Source organism: Chiloscyllium plagiosum, unplaced genomic scaffold (genome assembly GCF_037043375.1).
Source record: "Chiloscyllium plagiosum isolate Xiang-an unplaced genomic scaffold, Cpla_swu_hap1 HiC_scaffold_27, whole genome shotgun sequence".
NCBI classification, from domain to species: domain Eukaryota; kingdom Metazoa; phylum Chordata; class Chondrichthyes; order Orectolobiformes; family Hemiscylliidae; genus Chiloscyllium; species Chiloscyllium plagiosum.
The window spans coordinates 537,465-553,543 of record NW_028270165.1 but is presented as its reverse complement, the minus strand read 5'-3'; the positions used below and the strand labels follow the sequence as shown (position 1 = coordinate 553,543).

The 16,079-nt window shown below is 47.0% G+C and overlaps 1 protein-coding gene across 1 annotated transcript in view; it reads right to left on the bottom strand.

Annotated features, from left to right (window-relative positions):
- Nucleotides 1-16,079, bottom strand: part of LOC148142785 (uncharacterized) — a 141,709-nt gene that overhangs the window by 5,739 nt on the left and 119,891 nt on the right. The window contains exon 5 of the mRNA XM_087975748.1: nt 8,834-9,767. Within this exon, the coding sequence (XP_087831874.1) occupies nt 8,834-9,767 (934 nt within the window). The remainder of the gene's footprint in view (nt 1-8,833; nt 9,768-16,079) is intronic.

The window sequence follows — 16,079 nt, the reverse complement described above, 5'->3', positions numbered from 1 at the left end:
CCATTTAAATAATACACTTCCTTTCTGCTCTTTTTCACAACTTCATATTGTTGTACTCTTTTTCTCATGTTTTCCAATTGTGGTCTTCTCTACATTGTGGAGACTGAGCATAAACTTGGGAACGGTTTGCTGAACGTCGCAGGCGGGTCCACAGTCACTGCCCACTCCCTTTCTGAAAAGACTATCTTAGGCTTTCTCCATTGCCACAATGAACCAAATAGTAAATTGGAAGACCAACACCTCATCTTCCGCCTGGGCAGCCTATAGCCCAGAGGACTCAACATTGAGTTATCCAGTCTCAAATAACCTCACTTCCCATTCCCCCCACCCATCCCCCACGACTCCCTTCTCAGCTCCTCCCCCTCATTTCCACTCATCACTGTCACGAACCAGATTTATTCCTCCCATTCACCAACCAGGTCAGACCTTTCACCTATCCCCAATTCACCACCCTGCTCCAAGGACACTCTTTATCTGCACCCATCCCCAATCCTGAAGAAGGGTTACCCCTGAAACATCGACTTCTCCACCTCCTGATGCTACCTGGCTTGTTCTTCCAGTCTCCTGCCTGTCTATTTTGCCAATTGCGACACAGACGTGGAGCAACGTTTCCAGAGTCTGTCCACCCCGATTCACTCCCTTTCCTTTCAGTTGCTGCAAGTCAACAACTGAAGCCCTGAATGAAAATAAAGAATTGGAAAAGGTGGTGAGAAAAGAGAGTGCCATACTTACAGATATTGGACAGAGGAAGGAGATTGCAGTCTGGGGTGAAGCTCAATCTTCATTCAGAGAAACAGGAGCAGTAGCAGCAGCTTCAGAAACTCAGGGTCCAACTTCCGCATTCAGACAATGGGGTGGCTCTGATTGGCAGGAGGACTAGACTCCTTCCGGTCCTCCTGTACGTTCTATTGGTCAATCAAAAGAAGATCGCGCGCCTTTTTGTGCGGACTGCGATGAGCATGCCCAGTGTTTTGCTGACACCCGGCGAGCATGCGCATGGCGTTGCTGACACCGGCAAACATGCGCTGTATGCTCAATCGGGATGCTGGTGTTACTGGCAGATTTCAAGTGTCCAAATGCCAATGGGAAAAAAAGGGGTCGAGCCACAATATGTTTTCCCCGTGGTTCGACATTTTATTGCTTTTGCATTTTGTCTCGCTGCTCAACCTTTGTGTGTCTTTTACCCTTGTTGAGAGAGTCTCCCCGTGTGCTGACTATGGGCAGCGCTTTAACTAGTTACACAGACTGAAGAAACATTACACTATTCGCAGGAGGGAGTGACTGTACACGTTTCCTGAGTGTGATCACACTTTCAATTGTTTATCGGAAACACAGAGCCAAAAAGTCACCAGAACTGCGGAGAAGTTGTGGAAATGTGGGGACTGAGGGAAGGGATTAAATTCCCTGTGGGCACTGGAGATTCATCAGCTCAGTCGCAGTGCGGAGAGGCCGTTCTTCAAAAAATTATTACAACATTATTTCCCATTGACAAAAACACATTCACGCTGCCTGATTACCTTGAACTGAAACAAGTGCCCTGTCATAATATCTTTGATAATAGCTTTGAACATTTTCCCCATTACATCTGTTTAGTTAAATGGTCTGCAGTTTCCTGTTCTCGGTCTCCCTTTTTGAAGAAAGGATTTTTCCAATCTAAATAAACCATCCCTGAAACTAATGAGGTTTGGAAAATTAAAACCAATACATTAACTATGACGGGGAGAATGCGGGTAAGTAGAGTTGAAATGCCCATCAGCCATGATTGAATGGCGGAGTGGACTCGATGGGCCGAATGGCCTTACTTCCACTCCTATGTCTTATGGTCTTATTTCACTCGCTAATTTCTCTTTAACAGTCTAGAATGAATTCCTTCAAATACCCGGGACTTATCAGCTCGTAGTTCCAACAGTTTACTCAGTACTAATTCCTTGGTGATTGTAATTTTCTTCAGTTCCTCCCTCCCTTTCAATTCCTGATTTACAACTAGTTCCAGGGTGTTATTTGTATCCTCTCTAGTGAAGTCAGATTCAAACTCTTTTCAATTCATGTGCCATCTCTTTATCCTCCGTTACTGAATACCCAGACTCATTTTGTTAACTTTTTTTTAAGAAAAGCTGACAAAACTTTCCAACCTGTTTTTATAATTCTTTTAGCTAACTTTCTAACCCTAATTGCCGTGCTACTGCCTGCATTATTTCTGATATTTTGCCACAGCTCTCAACTCGAGCATCAACTTGTCTGCGTATTCTATTGAACTGACCTTGATTAAGTGTTGCAAAACACACAAGGGCAAATCTTTCCTCGCCAGAAAGTCTTAGTACTTAACACGATAAAATTCACTTTGAAATATTGTTCATCCAAATTTTACCAAGCACATACTACAGATTCAACATCCCACAATGACACCCAGTTTTGTTATGATCTTTAATTCTGAAGAGAAATTTGAATACCCAGTGATTAACTGGGAGAACTCTTCATTAAGTATTCACATTTTTAAACAAATAAAAATTACCAAATAACTGGAGTCTTGATCGTTCATTCACTTTCTGGGAATAGTCCAAGGGATGCAACATCTCTCTAGGATTCACTTGAATCCTTCTCAGGATTCCAAGTATTCCTGGTAATTGTATGTGGGAAAAGATCTGCCACCCTGGCAACCCACAATAGGCCCACAAAAGCAAAATTGGCCAAACTGTACCAAAACACCCAGAATATCTTAGCAGGCTGACAAACAAAACTAGACAACACTTGCAGACAAGGGAATACTTGTACACCTCAAGCACCCACTAACAATGACAGAGTACCACAGCTATCCCAAAGCCCTGAGGGCAGTTTCACAACCCAGCAATACCAAAACCACACAAAGGACAGGTCAGACAGAGAGGCACCAGCAAGAGCATTGCTCCCAGGACAGGACAATGGAAGCACCTCACCGCTTCAGAGGAGACATTAGCACCTACCTGCGAAGAGGAATGGAAGCTCCTGATCCATCGATACTGTCAGAATGTTGCTTTGTGTAGAGAATTAGGACATTCCTCTGATAACTGTTTTCCGATTAGCATCATTGTAACTAGATTACTCCATTTCCAGCAGCAACATTTCACTGCCACCCAGAGAATTGGATATGAGGTTGCTTTACTATCCAAAGCTATCCTGTCCCTACAACGTGCCCCTGCCCTGAACCCCACCAACCTGCTTCCACTCACTCTGACCACTATTACGAATGAACACAACTGTTTAGACCTTGTCCAGCAGGTCGTTGCCCCATGCCCTGACCTCTCTGAAACACCTCTAGACAACTCTGACCTCATATTCTATACATATGGCTCATCCTTCAGGCCCTCAGACCACTGCACACTGGCAGGATGTGCCCTCTGCACTCCTTTCACAGTTCTAGAGTCAGCTGCACTGCCAAATGGCACATCTGCACAAGCTGCAGAGATGTTTGCACTCACTAGGGCTGATGTCATTGCTAAAGAACACACAGCAAACATTTATCCTGACTCCAGATATGCCGGAGTCATCCACGATTTTGGCACATTCTGGAACTGAGAGGCTTCGTCACGTCAGCAGGGAGGCCGCTACAACATGCTACGCTAATTTCTGATCTCCTGGAAGCAGCCCTGTTACCCTCAGCCCGAGCAATTATCAAATGCTGTGCCCATACCTCAGCCACTGACCCGGTCACCCTCGGGAATGCCTCAGCTGACACAGCAGCCCGGAAGTTGCACTGCACCCCACCATCTACATCCTGCAGGCTCCCAGAATAGCACAGGCCCCAGTATTCCCTGACCCCATGGAGGCTGTGCAAGCTACCCAAGAAACTGCTCCACAGCAGGAAAAGGACAGTTGGGCCTGCATTGGGGCCACACAATCTCCTTCCCTCAACCTGCTAATACACCCTGATGGCCACATCATTTGCCCAAGTGCCCACCTACACACACTGGCCCTAGCAGCCCACAGCATTGGCCATACAGGCAAGAGGGGCATGATACACACTGTAACGCAGTCCTGGTATGCACCAGGATTCACTGCCGCTGCCCAAGACCTGCTGTCACAGTGCCTCATCTGCCTGAAGAACAATGCAGGGAAGCCAGTTGCCAAGTACCTGCCAGTTCCTGAGGGGCCTTTCAGCCTCTTACAGATTGACTTCACACACATGCCCCAAAAACAAGGTTACAAGTTCATCGTGGTCATCAGAGACATGTTCTCCAAATGGGTCGAAGCATTTCCCACAAGAAAGGATGATACATGTATGGTAGTAAAATGCCTCCTAAAGGATGTCATCCCCAGATTTGGAGTTCCCAGTAGCATAACGACGGAGAGGGGGACTCACTCACGGCTTAGCTCGTGACCGGCAATAGCGAGGCACTAGGGATACCACAGCGACACCCCATCCCCAACCAACCCGTTGTCAGGCATGGTCGAGCGGATGAATGGCATCCTGAAGACCACACTGACTAAAACCACCCAGAAAACAGGACTGACCTGGTCAGACACCTTGCCACTTGCCCTCTATGCTACACATGCGCAGCCAAACTGAACAGCTGTGCTCACCCCTTTTCAAGTACTTATGGGGCAGCCTATGCCCACTGCCACCAGACCCCTGACACTCACCACAGACACAACCCTGCTTCTGACACAAGGGGCCCCACTAGAGTATGTCCAGACCCTAAGCAGGAGCATTAGTGCTCACACAACCAGGTCAGGGCTGCATTGCCCACACCCCAATCATTGAGGAGAAAGTGAGGTGTGCAGATGCTGGAGATCAGAGCTGAAAATGTGTTGCTGGAAAAACGCAGCAGGTCAGGCAGCATCCAGGGAACAGGAGAATCGACATTTCGGGCATAAGCCCTTCTCCACCCCAATCATTGCCCATTCATCTGTTCTGACCTGGGGACTATGTCATGATCAAATCACTAGAAAAAGATTCTCTCTCCCCTCGGTGGAAAGGTCTGTACCTGATCCTGATGACAACTCGGACTGCTGTGAAACCGGAAGGATGGCCCGAATGGACACATACCACCCGCTGCAAGAGGGCTCCACAACCTCTGAACAGGGACCACACAGAGGAAGGCACCACTCCGAACACAGAGGATGAATCCAGCTGCTCGCGGCAGCCATCACCATCTGATCTGTCTGACCATCACACTGTGGCTTGCTGGTAAACAGGCCCAAGGGGCAGCACATTTCATAATCCACTGTGATTTGCAGGCCAACACCTTCCTCAAAATGGCTCATGGGTATGCGATTTAATCAGACCCGCTGCTGGGTCTGCACTAGGTCCCTGTCCACTCTCACGGGGGGTATTTCCTTAGCCTCAATCCCCTTAAATATCTCTGACATGGTGGAATGGTGCCTGGAGCCAGACAGGTCCCCTGAAGTTACCACACTCAAAATACCACCATCAATGACCAAATATGGGGACAACAGTCCAGTCCGCTGGAGGTCTGCAGGTTACCACCTGGAAAAATATAAAGGGTGCTTTTACCCGGCCTACAACCTCTCCCATGAGCCCTTAGCCCTGACCATTGCTGACACTAACACACACGGGCCACCTGCAGGTTCCATCTGTTTGAAACACACACAGCCATCTGGATGGGAGGCTGACTGGAGCCGGTGCACTGACTCCCTGCTCCTAACTCCCGCAGCACGCCGATCCGCTGCAGAAGGCAGCATTTTAAACCGACAGGTCCTCAACAGGATCACCCAGAATACCACCTTCCTCACCAGCTGGACAGGGACCCAGACACTCCATCTCCAGACCGACAACGGCACCTATTTTATCTGTGGCCACAAAGCCTACTGCTGTCCTGGACAGGGAGCTACAATGTTGGGTATGCGGTACCATTAATTTTTCCCTCCCAGTCCCCTCCTTTCCCAAAGCCCATGCCAGGCAGCAGACGAGCCCTCGCTGCCATTGAAGCAGCTCTCTACCTGATGTCACCCCACTCTGCACCCTTACAGTTACAGGTAGAAGCCCACAAACTCGCTGTCACAGTACAGGAGGTGGCAAACTCCACAGCAGACGTATTCGCCCAGCTGAATGTGGAGGCTGTTGCCATCTGTACTGTGACTCTGCAGAACACGATAGCCCTGGACTACCTACTCGCTGTGAAAGAGCGCAGAGCCTGACTGCAGGGACTGATAGCCCTCATCACTATCATTCCCAGGCTTAGAGTGCTAGCCATGGCTATCCGACTGTGCTGTTCACACCTGTTACCCTCTGTCCCCCTCACCACTCAGCTAGCACAGATCCACTGGGAGAACATCGCTGCCCCTAAAATAGCCTCTCCTGGACCAGACTCGGACACAGAGAGCTATCTGTCTGATACCGAGACCCCCACCCGACAATTCCCCTGGCTCCGCCTACATTGCCCCTTCTCGTCCCTCCCCTGAGCAAAACAAAAAGAAAAGGGGGGGAAATTGTGGAAAAAGATCTGCCACTCTGCCAACCCACAATAGGCCCACAAAAGCAAAATTGGCCAAACTATACCTAAAACACCCAGAATGCCCATGCAGGCTCGCAAGCCAAACCTGACAGCACACACGGACAAAGGAATGCACTTCAACCTCACTAACAATGACAGAGCACCAAAGGTATCTCAAAGCCCCAAGGACAGTTTCACAACCCAACAATACCAAAGCCACACAAAGAGCAGGTCAGACAGAGAGGCACCAGCAAGGACTTGCTTCCAGAACAAGAAATGGAAGCACCTCACCACTTCAGAGGAGAAGTTAACACCTACCTGTGAAGAGGAATGGAACCATCGATAGTCAGGATGTTACACTGTGTGAAGGAACAGGACATTCATCCAATAAATGTTTTCCAATTAGCATCCTTGTAACTAGATTACTCCATTCCCAGATACATTGTATATTCCCCATTTCTTAATCAGCCTTATTGTACAGCATTATTATAAAAACTGGTCTCATCCTCAGCTCTTAGAAGAGAAATTCTGATCTACCTGTACATACTGTCAATTCTGTGTCAGCCTAGTCAGTTTCTCTTCCAGTGACATTGCTTGTAATAAAGTGTTTGTCAATTTCACTTTGAATTGTGCTTTGTGATCTCTAACTTATTGGGCAAATTTCTCCGACATGCTATAACAGGGCAAAAAGAACTGTACTCAGTACTCTGAAAGTGGTCTTACCAACATGATGTCCCAACTCCTATACACAACGCTGTGAACAATGAAGGCAAGTGTACTGAACGCCTCTTAACCACCCTGTCTACCAATGATGCAACTTTCATAGAACAATGTACCTGAAACCCACCATGTCTCTGTTCTACAACGCAACCCAGGGCCCTATCATTAACTATACAAATCCTGCCCTTCCTTGTTTTAGCAAAATGCAACCCCTCGCTTTTATCCATACCTCTCTCATACACATGCTCTCTCTAAGACACTCAAACCCTCTCACAGGCTTCTCCTCCATCACACTCACACTTCAAGCATGCACACACGCAAACAGACACACGCGCTCTCATGCACACACTCTCTCTCATGCACACACAGGTCTATGGGGTGAATTTGCATTTGCAGATACATTCAATTTTGATCAAAAAGCAAACAATCTGCAGACAGTTGATACATGTAATATTTATAAATTCCTACTTTGGAAATAGAACCAAGATTGGGATACAGACAGACTCAAACCTCACACATTTCATTGTCTGAACTGAGATGAAACCTATTTATATAAAACCTTAAGTCATCTCGAGAATCTGACTTCAAAGACTTTCTGGGATTTACACATTAATGAACTAAAATTTGCAATCTATTCTAAAAGACAAAAGACTTCACAACAATCTAGGTTTGTTCAATATATCCGATCAGTTGCACTATACTGTGCTCTTTTGCTATAAATTCTGCCTTATGATCCTGTTCCACAGCTTCCTGATGAAGGAGCAACGCTCCGAAAGCTAGTGGTTCCAAATAAAGCACTATAGCCTGATGTGTGATTTTTTTAACTTGATCCAACCCAGTCCATCTCTGGCTCCTCCACATCATTTCTAGTGAAGGCAGCCCACACCTCCTGGTACTGCCAGTAAACCTTACAATGCTGATGAAATGACGCAATACCTGCACTAATGAAAAATTTACAATTTTTAATGATACTAGCTACTCATTCACTGCTCCATCTGATACATGACATTGGAAACTCAGCGCAGGAGGCTGAAAGAAATGAGCAGCTTTAAAACAAAAACCTCTTGTAGCTCAAAGCTTTCAATGAAAGTCTGAACCCTGCAGTAAGTTCAGGTAACCTTTATCAAGACCCAACTTTATTACAGCTTCAGATTTCCCCAGCAAAAAGGCGTAGAAAAAGTAGCTTATTTTTTTTAAAAACAGATCAAGGTCAAAGAGTACACAGTCCCCCCACCCCCCACTTTCTTTACTATTAGTCAGCACCAAGTTATCCCTTTGTAATTGGATCCTTGGTACAGCCTTAACCCGTAGGAAGTATTGCCTCACTCAGCAATTTAAACCCAGACCCTGTATCCAAGTGAGTTTCTCCCTGTTCATTTCTGCAGGTGGGGGAGTCAACCACACTGCTCTGGGTCTGGAGTCACATGTAGGCCACCCGGGTAAAGGATGCAGCTGGGACAACTGAGTGAATCCTTTCCCACACGGCAGTTTCCTTTCCTAAAAAGGGCATGAGTGATTCAGATGGGGGATCTCACGCCCCCGCCCCCAAAAATGGTTTCATCGTTAGATTCCGAACTCCAGAATTCTGACCAAATTCCAATTCCGCCATCTGCCACGACGGGATTCAAACCCAGGGGTTCAGTCGATAATGGGACTCTGCCATTCCTCCTTCAATCCCCCTGCCATGGCACGTGAACTCGCTGGTGCCTCTGCAGGTGGGAAGAGCGGGTGAATCCCTTCCCACACTGAGAGCAGGTGAATGGCCACTCCCCAGTGTGGACCCGCTGGTGGGCCAGCAGGGTGGAGGCCTGTGTAAAGCCCTTCCCACACTCAGGGCAGCTGAAGGGTCTCTCCCCAGTGTGGACCCGCTGGTGCTTCAGTCTGTCGGATGAATTGCTGAAGGCTTTCCCGCACTCGGGGCAGGTGAAGGGCCTCTCCCCGGTGTGGACCCGCCGGTGGGTCAGCAAGGTGGAGGCATGGGTAAAGCCCTTCCCGCATTTGGGGCAGCTGAAGGGCCTCTCCCCCGTGTGGACCCGCTGGTGCTTCAGTCTGTCGGAGGAATTACTGAAGGCCTTCCCGCACTCGGGGCAGCTGAAGGGCCTCTCAACCGTGTGGACCCGCTGGTGCCTCAGCAGGTTGGAGGAATTGCTAAATACCTTCCCACACTCAGGGCAGCTGAAGGGCCTCTCCCCAGTGTGGCCCCGCTGATGCCTCAGCAGGGCTGAGGAATTGCTGAAGGCCTTCCTGCACTTGGTGCAAAGGAACGGCCTCTCCCCGGTGTGGACTTGCCGGTGGGTCAGCAGACTGGAGGCCTGGGTAAAGCCCTTCCTGCATTCGGGACAGCTGAAGGGTCTCTCCCCCGTGTGGACCCATTGGTGCTTCAGCAGATCAGAGGAATTGCTGAAGGCCTTACCGCACTCTGTACAGGGGAACGGCCTCTCCCCAGTGTGAGTGCGCTGATGAGTCTCCAGGGCAGACGGGAAATGGAAACGTTTCCCACAGTCACCACACTTACATGGTTTCTCTACGGAGCGGGATCGCTCAGGCTTTTCCATGGCCAAAACTACGCACAAAAATGTGTAGAGCCCCTCCCTGCCGTGAATCCCTCTTTCCAGGCTGTATAACTATTTCTGGCTCCACACTGTGCACTGCAACAGTACGGTCTCTCATCCAGTCCCACTGATTCTGAAAACATACAGAAACAGGAACCAAAAAGCTTTGCTCCTTCTCACAGAATCACAGTCGAAAGTTGTTGCATTCCCAATGGATTGAGTGACTGTCAGACATTGACATCAAAGTGAGGACTGCAGACACTGGACACTCAGTGTCGAAAAGTGCGCGCTGGAAAAGCGCAGCAGGTCAGGCAGCATCCGAGGAGCAGGAGAGTCGATGTTTCAAGCATAAGCCCTTCATCTGTTGAGTTTGAAACTTCCAAATTCAGATCTTCAAATAATCTGTAAAAAGAGATTACAAAAATCATCACTGTCAGTGCAGGGTAGAAATTCAGAACAAGCAACTCTACTTTCCGCAGAACGTTCTTTTCTTTTGTTACTCCACAAAATTGAAAGCATCATCCCACTCTCTCTCTCTCTCCCCCTCTGTTCTCACTCCGCGCTAATTCTCCTGAAGGTGCTGATTCAGGATCTTACAGGGGCAGAAAAGCAAAAATGTCAAGTCTGACATCTCTCTGAATTTTGGATAACTCCACCTGAAAGTTGATATCTTTCCCAATATTGGAATACTGCTGAGACTGAACAGGTCTGATTTTGGGAAACAAATACTGTGTCAATTCAGGGCGAACCTGCAATGCAGCTTCTTGACGAACAATGAGACACGAAATGGTTAACATCCCCAGGAAGGGGGAGAAAAGGAGACATCAAGGTATTACACCGACACCAGAGAGAAAGTTAACATGCCGATCAGGTATCCAGAAACAATCTAGGCCCGTTTGCCAGCACTTGGCCCATTTTCCTTTAACCCCTTCCTATTCATATACCCATCCAGATACCTTTTAAATGTTGTGATTGCACCAGCCTCCACCACTTCCTCTGGCAGCTCATTCCTTCCACACACCGCCCTCTGAATGAAAAAGTTGCCCCTTACGTCCCTTTTAAATATTCCCTTCCCCACCCCACCTGCCCACCCTGAACCTATTACCCTTACATTCTGGAGTATCCCATCTCAAGGAAAAGACCTTGACTATTTACCCCATCCATGCCTCTCATGATTTTATCAACTTCAGCCTCCAGCGCGCAAGGGGAAACAGCCTCAGTCTGCTTGGCCTCTCCATTTCACTCAAACCCCCCAACCCTGGCAACATCCTTGTAAATCTTTTCTGAACCCTTTCAAGTTTCACAACATCCTTCTGATAGGACTGAGACCAGAACTGCACACAACATTCCAAAAGTGGCTATGGTTCTGCTGAACAATGGCAATTTAATTCCAAAATATTAATTTCTTCATGAGAAGGGAATAATTGGCAATGTAGCTGTAAAAGGCCTCTTGCGGAAGAGTGAAGAACTGAGTGAGAGAACTTTCCATTAAAATGGAGAGGAACAGAGGTGATTCTGTGACTGGGAACTTAAATCTAAAGCAAGGAAATTACAATGGCAGAGGCACAAACAGGCCACAACAAATGAAGGAACATTATTGACAGAAATGACAAACATTTAAAGAGCACCTGGAGGAACTGCAACAGTTGTCCATTCCTGTCTGAAAAAATAAAACACAGAAGGTGGCACAGCCACGGCTAACAAGGGACATGATGGATAGGACTAGATCCAAAGGAGTGGCGTACAAATTGGCTAAAAATAAAGTAGCAGATCTGAAGACTGGGAGCAGTTCAGGTTTCAACAAAAGGATTGGTCAAAAGGGGAAAATGGGGTATGTGAAGAGGAAAAAAAAAAATTAGAGAAAACAATAACAGGCAAAGTTCTCATGTGGAACAAAGAGATGGCAGACCAATTAACCACACATGTTGCTTCTATCATAAAACACAGGTAACATCCCATGCTAGGGTTGAGGGATTTGAGCTATACGGAGAAGTTAAACATGCTGGCGGTTTTCCGTGGAGAGTCGGACGCTGAGGGGTGACCTTATAAAGGTTTTAAAATGATGAGGTGCATGGATAGAATAAATAGACCAAGTCTTCTCCCTGGGGTGGGGTAGTTGATAACTCTAGAACATAGGTTTAGGGTGAGAGGGGAAAGATTTAAAGGAGATGTAAGCGGCATTTTTTTCATGCAGAGAGTGGTAAGTGTATGGAATGAGCTGCTGGAGGAAGTGGAGGAGGCTAGTGCAATTGCAACATTTAAAAGGCATCTGGATGGGTATGTGAACAGGAAGGTTTCGGAGGGATATGGGCTGGGTGCTGGCTCAAGTTATCCCTCCTCCTGCATTGAATTTCAAATCCATCTTCATCATGTCTTTCCTCCACTCCTGGCATTCTCTTTTCTCCTGTCTACAAACTGAAAATCACATCAATGCTCTCCTGGTCACTGCGATCTTGGAAGTACCCAGTTTCTGTTCCAGCTCCACAAATGATCAGATTCATTCACCTCAAATTCACAGTCCGCCTTCGTGTCATTCTAGATCTCTCTCTCTCTCCCCCACTCCCTTTTCCTGTTTTAAGGCCACACAGACCAAGCTCAGGGCCAGGTCTCTCAGAGTGAAATGAGGAAATTCTAGTTGAATGACACCAACTGTCACTTCTCTCCCGGAAATGACAGCTGATGGTGCCCTCACCAAGATGGCCGCCCGCGCTCCCCACCCCAAGTCAACACGCGCCTTATCCTTACAAAGATGGCGCCCTGTTACCCGGGCAACACGAGAGCTGCTTCGGTGGTGAAGTGGGCCTGGGGAGGTTTTATTCACGGCCTCAGGCCTCCCCCTCGGAGTTTATAAACTCCCCAGTCTCCCTCCTCCCGCGGTTCCCAATCCTACCCTGTCTCACTGTCTCCTCTCCCCGGGATGTTTCTGAAACCTGCTCCTGTTCTGAAGGAGGATCACCGGACCCCAAACACCTCCTCGATTTCTCTGGATAGGCGCTGCCGGACCTGCTCAGCTTTTCCAGCGGTTTCTGTTCCGGTTCCTTCAGCCGCCGGCGCCATTCCTCTCCCGCACTCAGTAACTTTGCCTCACCGTACGCATGCGCACTGCCAGGGGCCCATAGAGAGGTTTCTCGATCGCATGGGATCGTGGGAACTGAAGGCGCCATTAATGTCATGAAATTCAGTATCCCATATGCCTTCTTAACTGTCCTATTCACGTGTTAGTGAAGTACACGTCAGGGGCAAATCTTTCATCGATTTTAGATTTATATATTGAGTGGAACATTACAGGTGCTTAACTCTAAACCCTAGTTCCAATTCAGTGTCAGTATAATCGCTTTTTATCTGTTCTCAAATAAGCACCGAATCAATGCTCTCCATCTGATCCTTCTTAACGTTGATTTTCTTTAGTTTGCAGATTCCAACACTCTGTTTCAATAATTTATTAAAATCTACTTCCGATACATGGGTGTCACTGGCTGGCCAGCGTTTGGTTCTCCTTGAGAATGTGGTGGTGAGCTGCCTTCTTGAACCGTTGCAATCCACATCCTGTACGGTGACCCACAACATCTTGAGGGAAGGAATTCCAGGATTTGGACCAGTGACACTGACGGAACAGTAATACATTTCCAAGTGAAGATGGTGAGTGGCTTGGAGAGGTACTTGCAAGAGGTTGTGTTCCCATGTATCTGTTTTCCTGGTCCTTCCAGATGGAAGTGGTTGTTAGTTTGAAAGGCAATTTGTAAGGTGCTTTGGTAAATTTTAGCAGTGCGTCTTGTAGATACTATACTACACACTACTGCTTCTGAACAGTGGATATGGTACCAATCAAGCAGGCAACATTGACCTGGATGGCATGAAGCGTTTCAAATACAGTTGAAGCTGCAACCCCATCCAAGCTAGTGGGGAGTATTCCATTACACTGCTGACTTGTGGCTTGTAGAAGTTGGAACACGTTTTGGAGAGTCAGGAGGTGAGTTACTCACTGCAGTATTTCTGGCCTCTGACCTGCTCTTGTAGCCACTGTGAATATATGGTTCATCTAGTTGAGTTTCTGTTCAATGGTAAACCCCAAGGATGTTGATTGTGGGGTATTTAGTGACAGTGACATTGTTGATATCACAGGTCAGTGGTCAGATTATCTGTTTTGGGATGAGTCCTTGTGTGACATTTGCGTGGCATTCATGTTACTTGCCACTCATCAGCCCATTGGATATGGTTAAGATCTTGTAGCATTTCAAACTGAACTGCTTCAGTTTGTGAGGAGTTGTTTATAGTGCTGAACATCTGCAATTATTGCAACATCTCCAATTCTGAACTTATGATGGAGGAAGGTCATTGATGAAGATGGTTCGGCCTATGAACTCCTGCAGAGTTGTCCTGATGCCGAGATGACTGACCTCCACAAACCAGAGCCATCTTTCCATGTGCTAGGTATGACTTAACAATTAAGACATATAAAACTAATTGAAGGAATAGGTATGAGACAACCCTCTTCAGGGTGTCTCCAGTGCAGGTTTTTCTATTCTCGAAACCAATCTGATAAATGTTGACACTCATCAGCCTTTTGATCTTGGCAGTTTCCTTTCCCTCCAACATTTGTTTCACGTTAGCAAGTTGAATTCATCTGCATTTTTCAGGAAAATGTTTCACAGAAGGTAACATTCTTCATATCTGTGTAATTTTCCATGGGAAAACTGTCTATAGTCCACCAGTTGGAGAGAATTTCTCTGAAAAGGTTTGTCAAATGCCCTACTTCCACAAGACCCAGTGTTCCCAAAGTTGAAGTACTTTTAACAGCCCCTTTATATTTTCCAGAATTCCCATGATAGGAGACATGTGCCACTTGAACGTGTGGTTGGGGAACTGGTGCAGGAAGCAAGGATTTAAGTTCTTGGATCACTGGGGTATATTTTGTGGTAAACATAAATTCTACAAGAGAGACGGCTTGCACCTTAATAGGTTAGGGACCAGCATTCTGGCAGGCAGGTTTTCTACTGCAACACCGCTACATTTAAACTAAGTAGCGGGGGAGGGGGGGGGGGGTGGGGAGGGGACAAGCTGGATGTTTAAAAAGGAAATTGAAGGGAAAGTTAGAATAAGAGAAGTCAAGAAAGACAACTGTATTAATGAGGCAGAAAACTCAGAAAGGCATCATGCTGTAAGGTTGAGTGAAATAAGGGTTGATGGGAAGGGTGAGAGCAGTAACAAATTAAAAATACTATACATGAATGCACGAAGCATTAGACATAAGATGGATGAGCTTGAGGCTCTTTTGGAAATTGGCAGATACGATATTGTGGGGATAACTGAGACGTGGCTTCAAGTGGACAGGGCCTGGGAAATGAATATTCAAGGATACACGTGCTATCGTACGGACAGACTGACGGGCAAAGGGGTTGGGGTGGCCTTGTTGGTAAGGGACGATATTCAGTCCCTTGCGCGGGGGGACGTAGAGTCAGGAGATGTAGAGTCAGTGTGGATAGAGCTTCGAAATACTAAGGGTAAAAAGACACTCTTGGGAGTCATCTGCAGGCCCCCAAACAGGAGTCTGGATGTCGGATGTAAGTTAAATCAGGAGCTGAAATTGGCCTGTCGCAAAGATGTCGCTACAGTTGTTATGGGGGATTTTAACATGCAGGTAGACTGGGAGAATCAGGATGGTATTGGGCCTCAAGAAAGAGACTTTGTGGAGTGCCTCAGAGATGGATTCTTAGAGCAGCTGGTGCTGGAGCCGACCAGGGTGAAGGCAATTCTGGATCTGGTATTGTGTAACGAACCAGAATTGGTCAGAGACCTCGAAGTGAAGGAGCCATTGGGAAGTAGTGACCATAATAGAATTAGCTTCAATCTGCAATTTGAGAGGGAGAGGGTACAGTCGGAAGTGACAGTACTCCTGTTGAATAAAGGGAATTATGGAGCTATGAGGGAGGAGCTGGCCAAAGTTCAATGGTGCAATACCTTAGCAGGGATGACCGTGGAGGAACAATGGTGAATATTTCTGTGTATAATGCAAAAGTTGCAGGATCAGTTCATTCTTAAAAGGAAGAAAGATCCCAGGAGGAGGCATGGGCGGCCGTGGCTGACGTGGGAAGTAAAGAAACATATAAAGTTAAAAGAGAAAAAGTATAACATAGCTAAGATAAGTGGGAAAACTGAGGACTGGGAAGCTTTTAAAGAGCAACAGAGGATTACTAAGAAGGAAATACGCAGAGGAAAAATGAGGTACGAAGGTAAACTGGCCAAGAATATTAAGGAAGATAGTAAAAGCTTTTTTAGGTATGTGCAAGGCAAAAAAATGGTTAGGACAAAAATTGGGCCCTTGAAGACAGAAACAGGGGAATATATTACTAGGAACAAAGAAATGGCAGAGGAATTA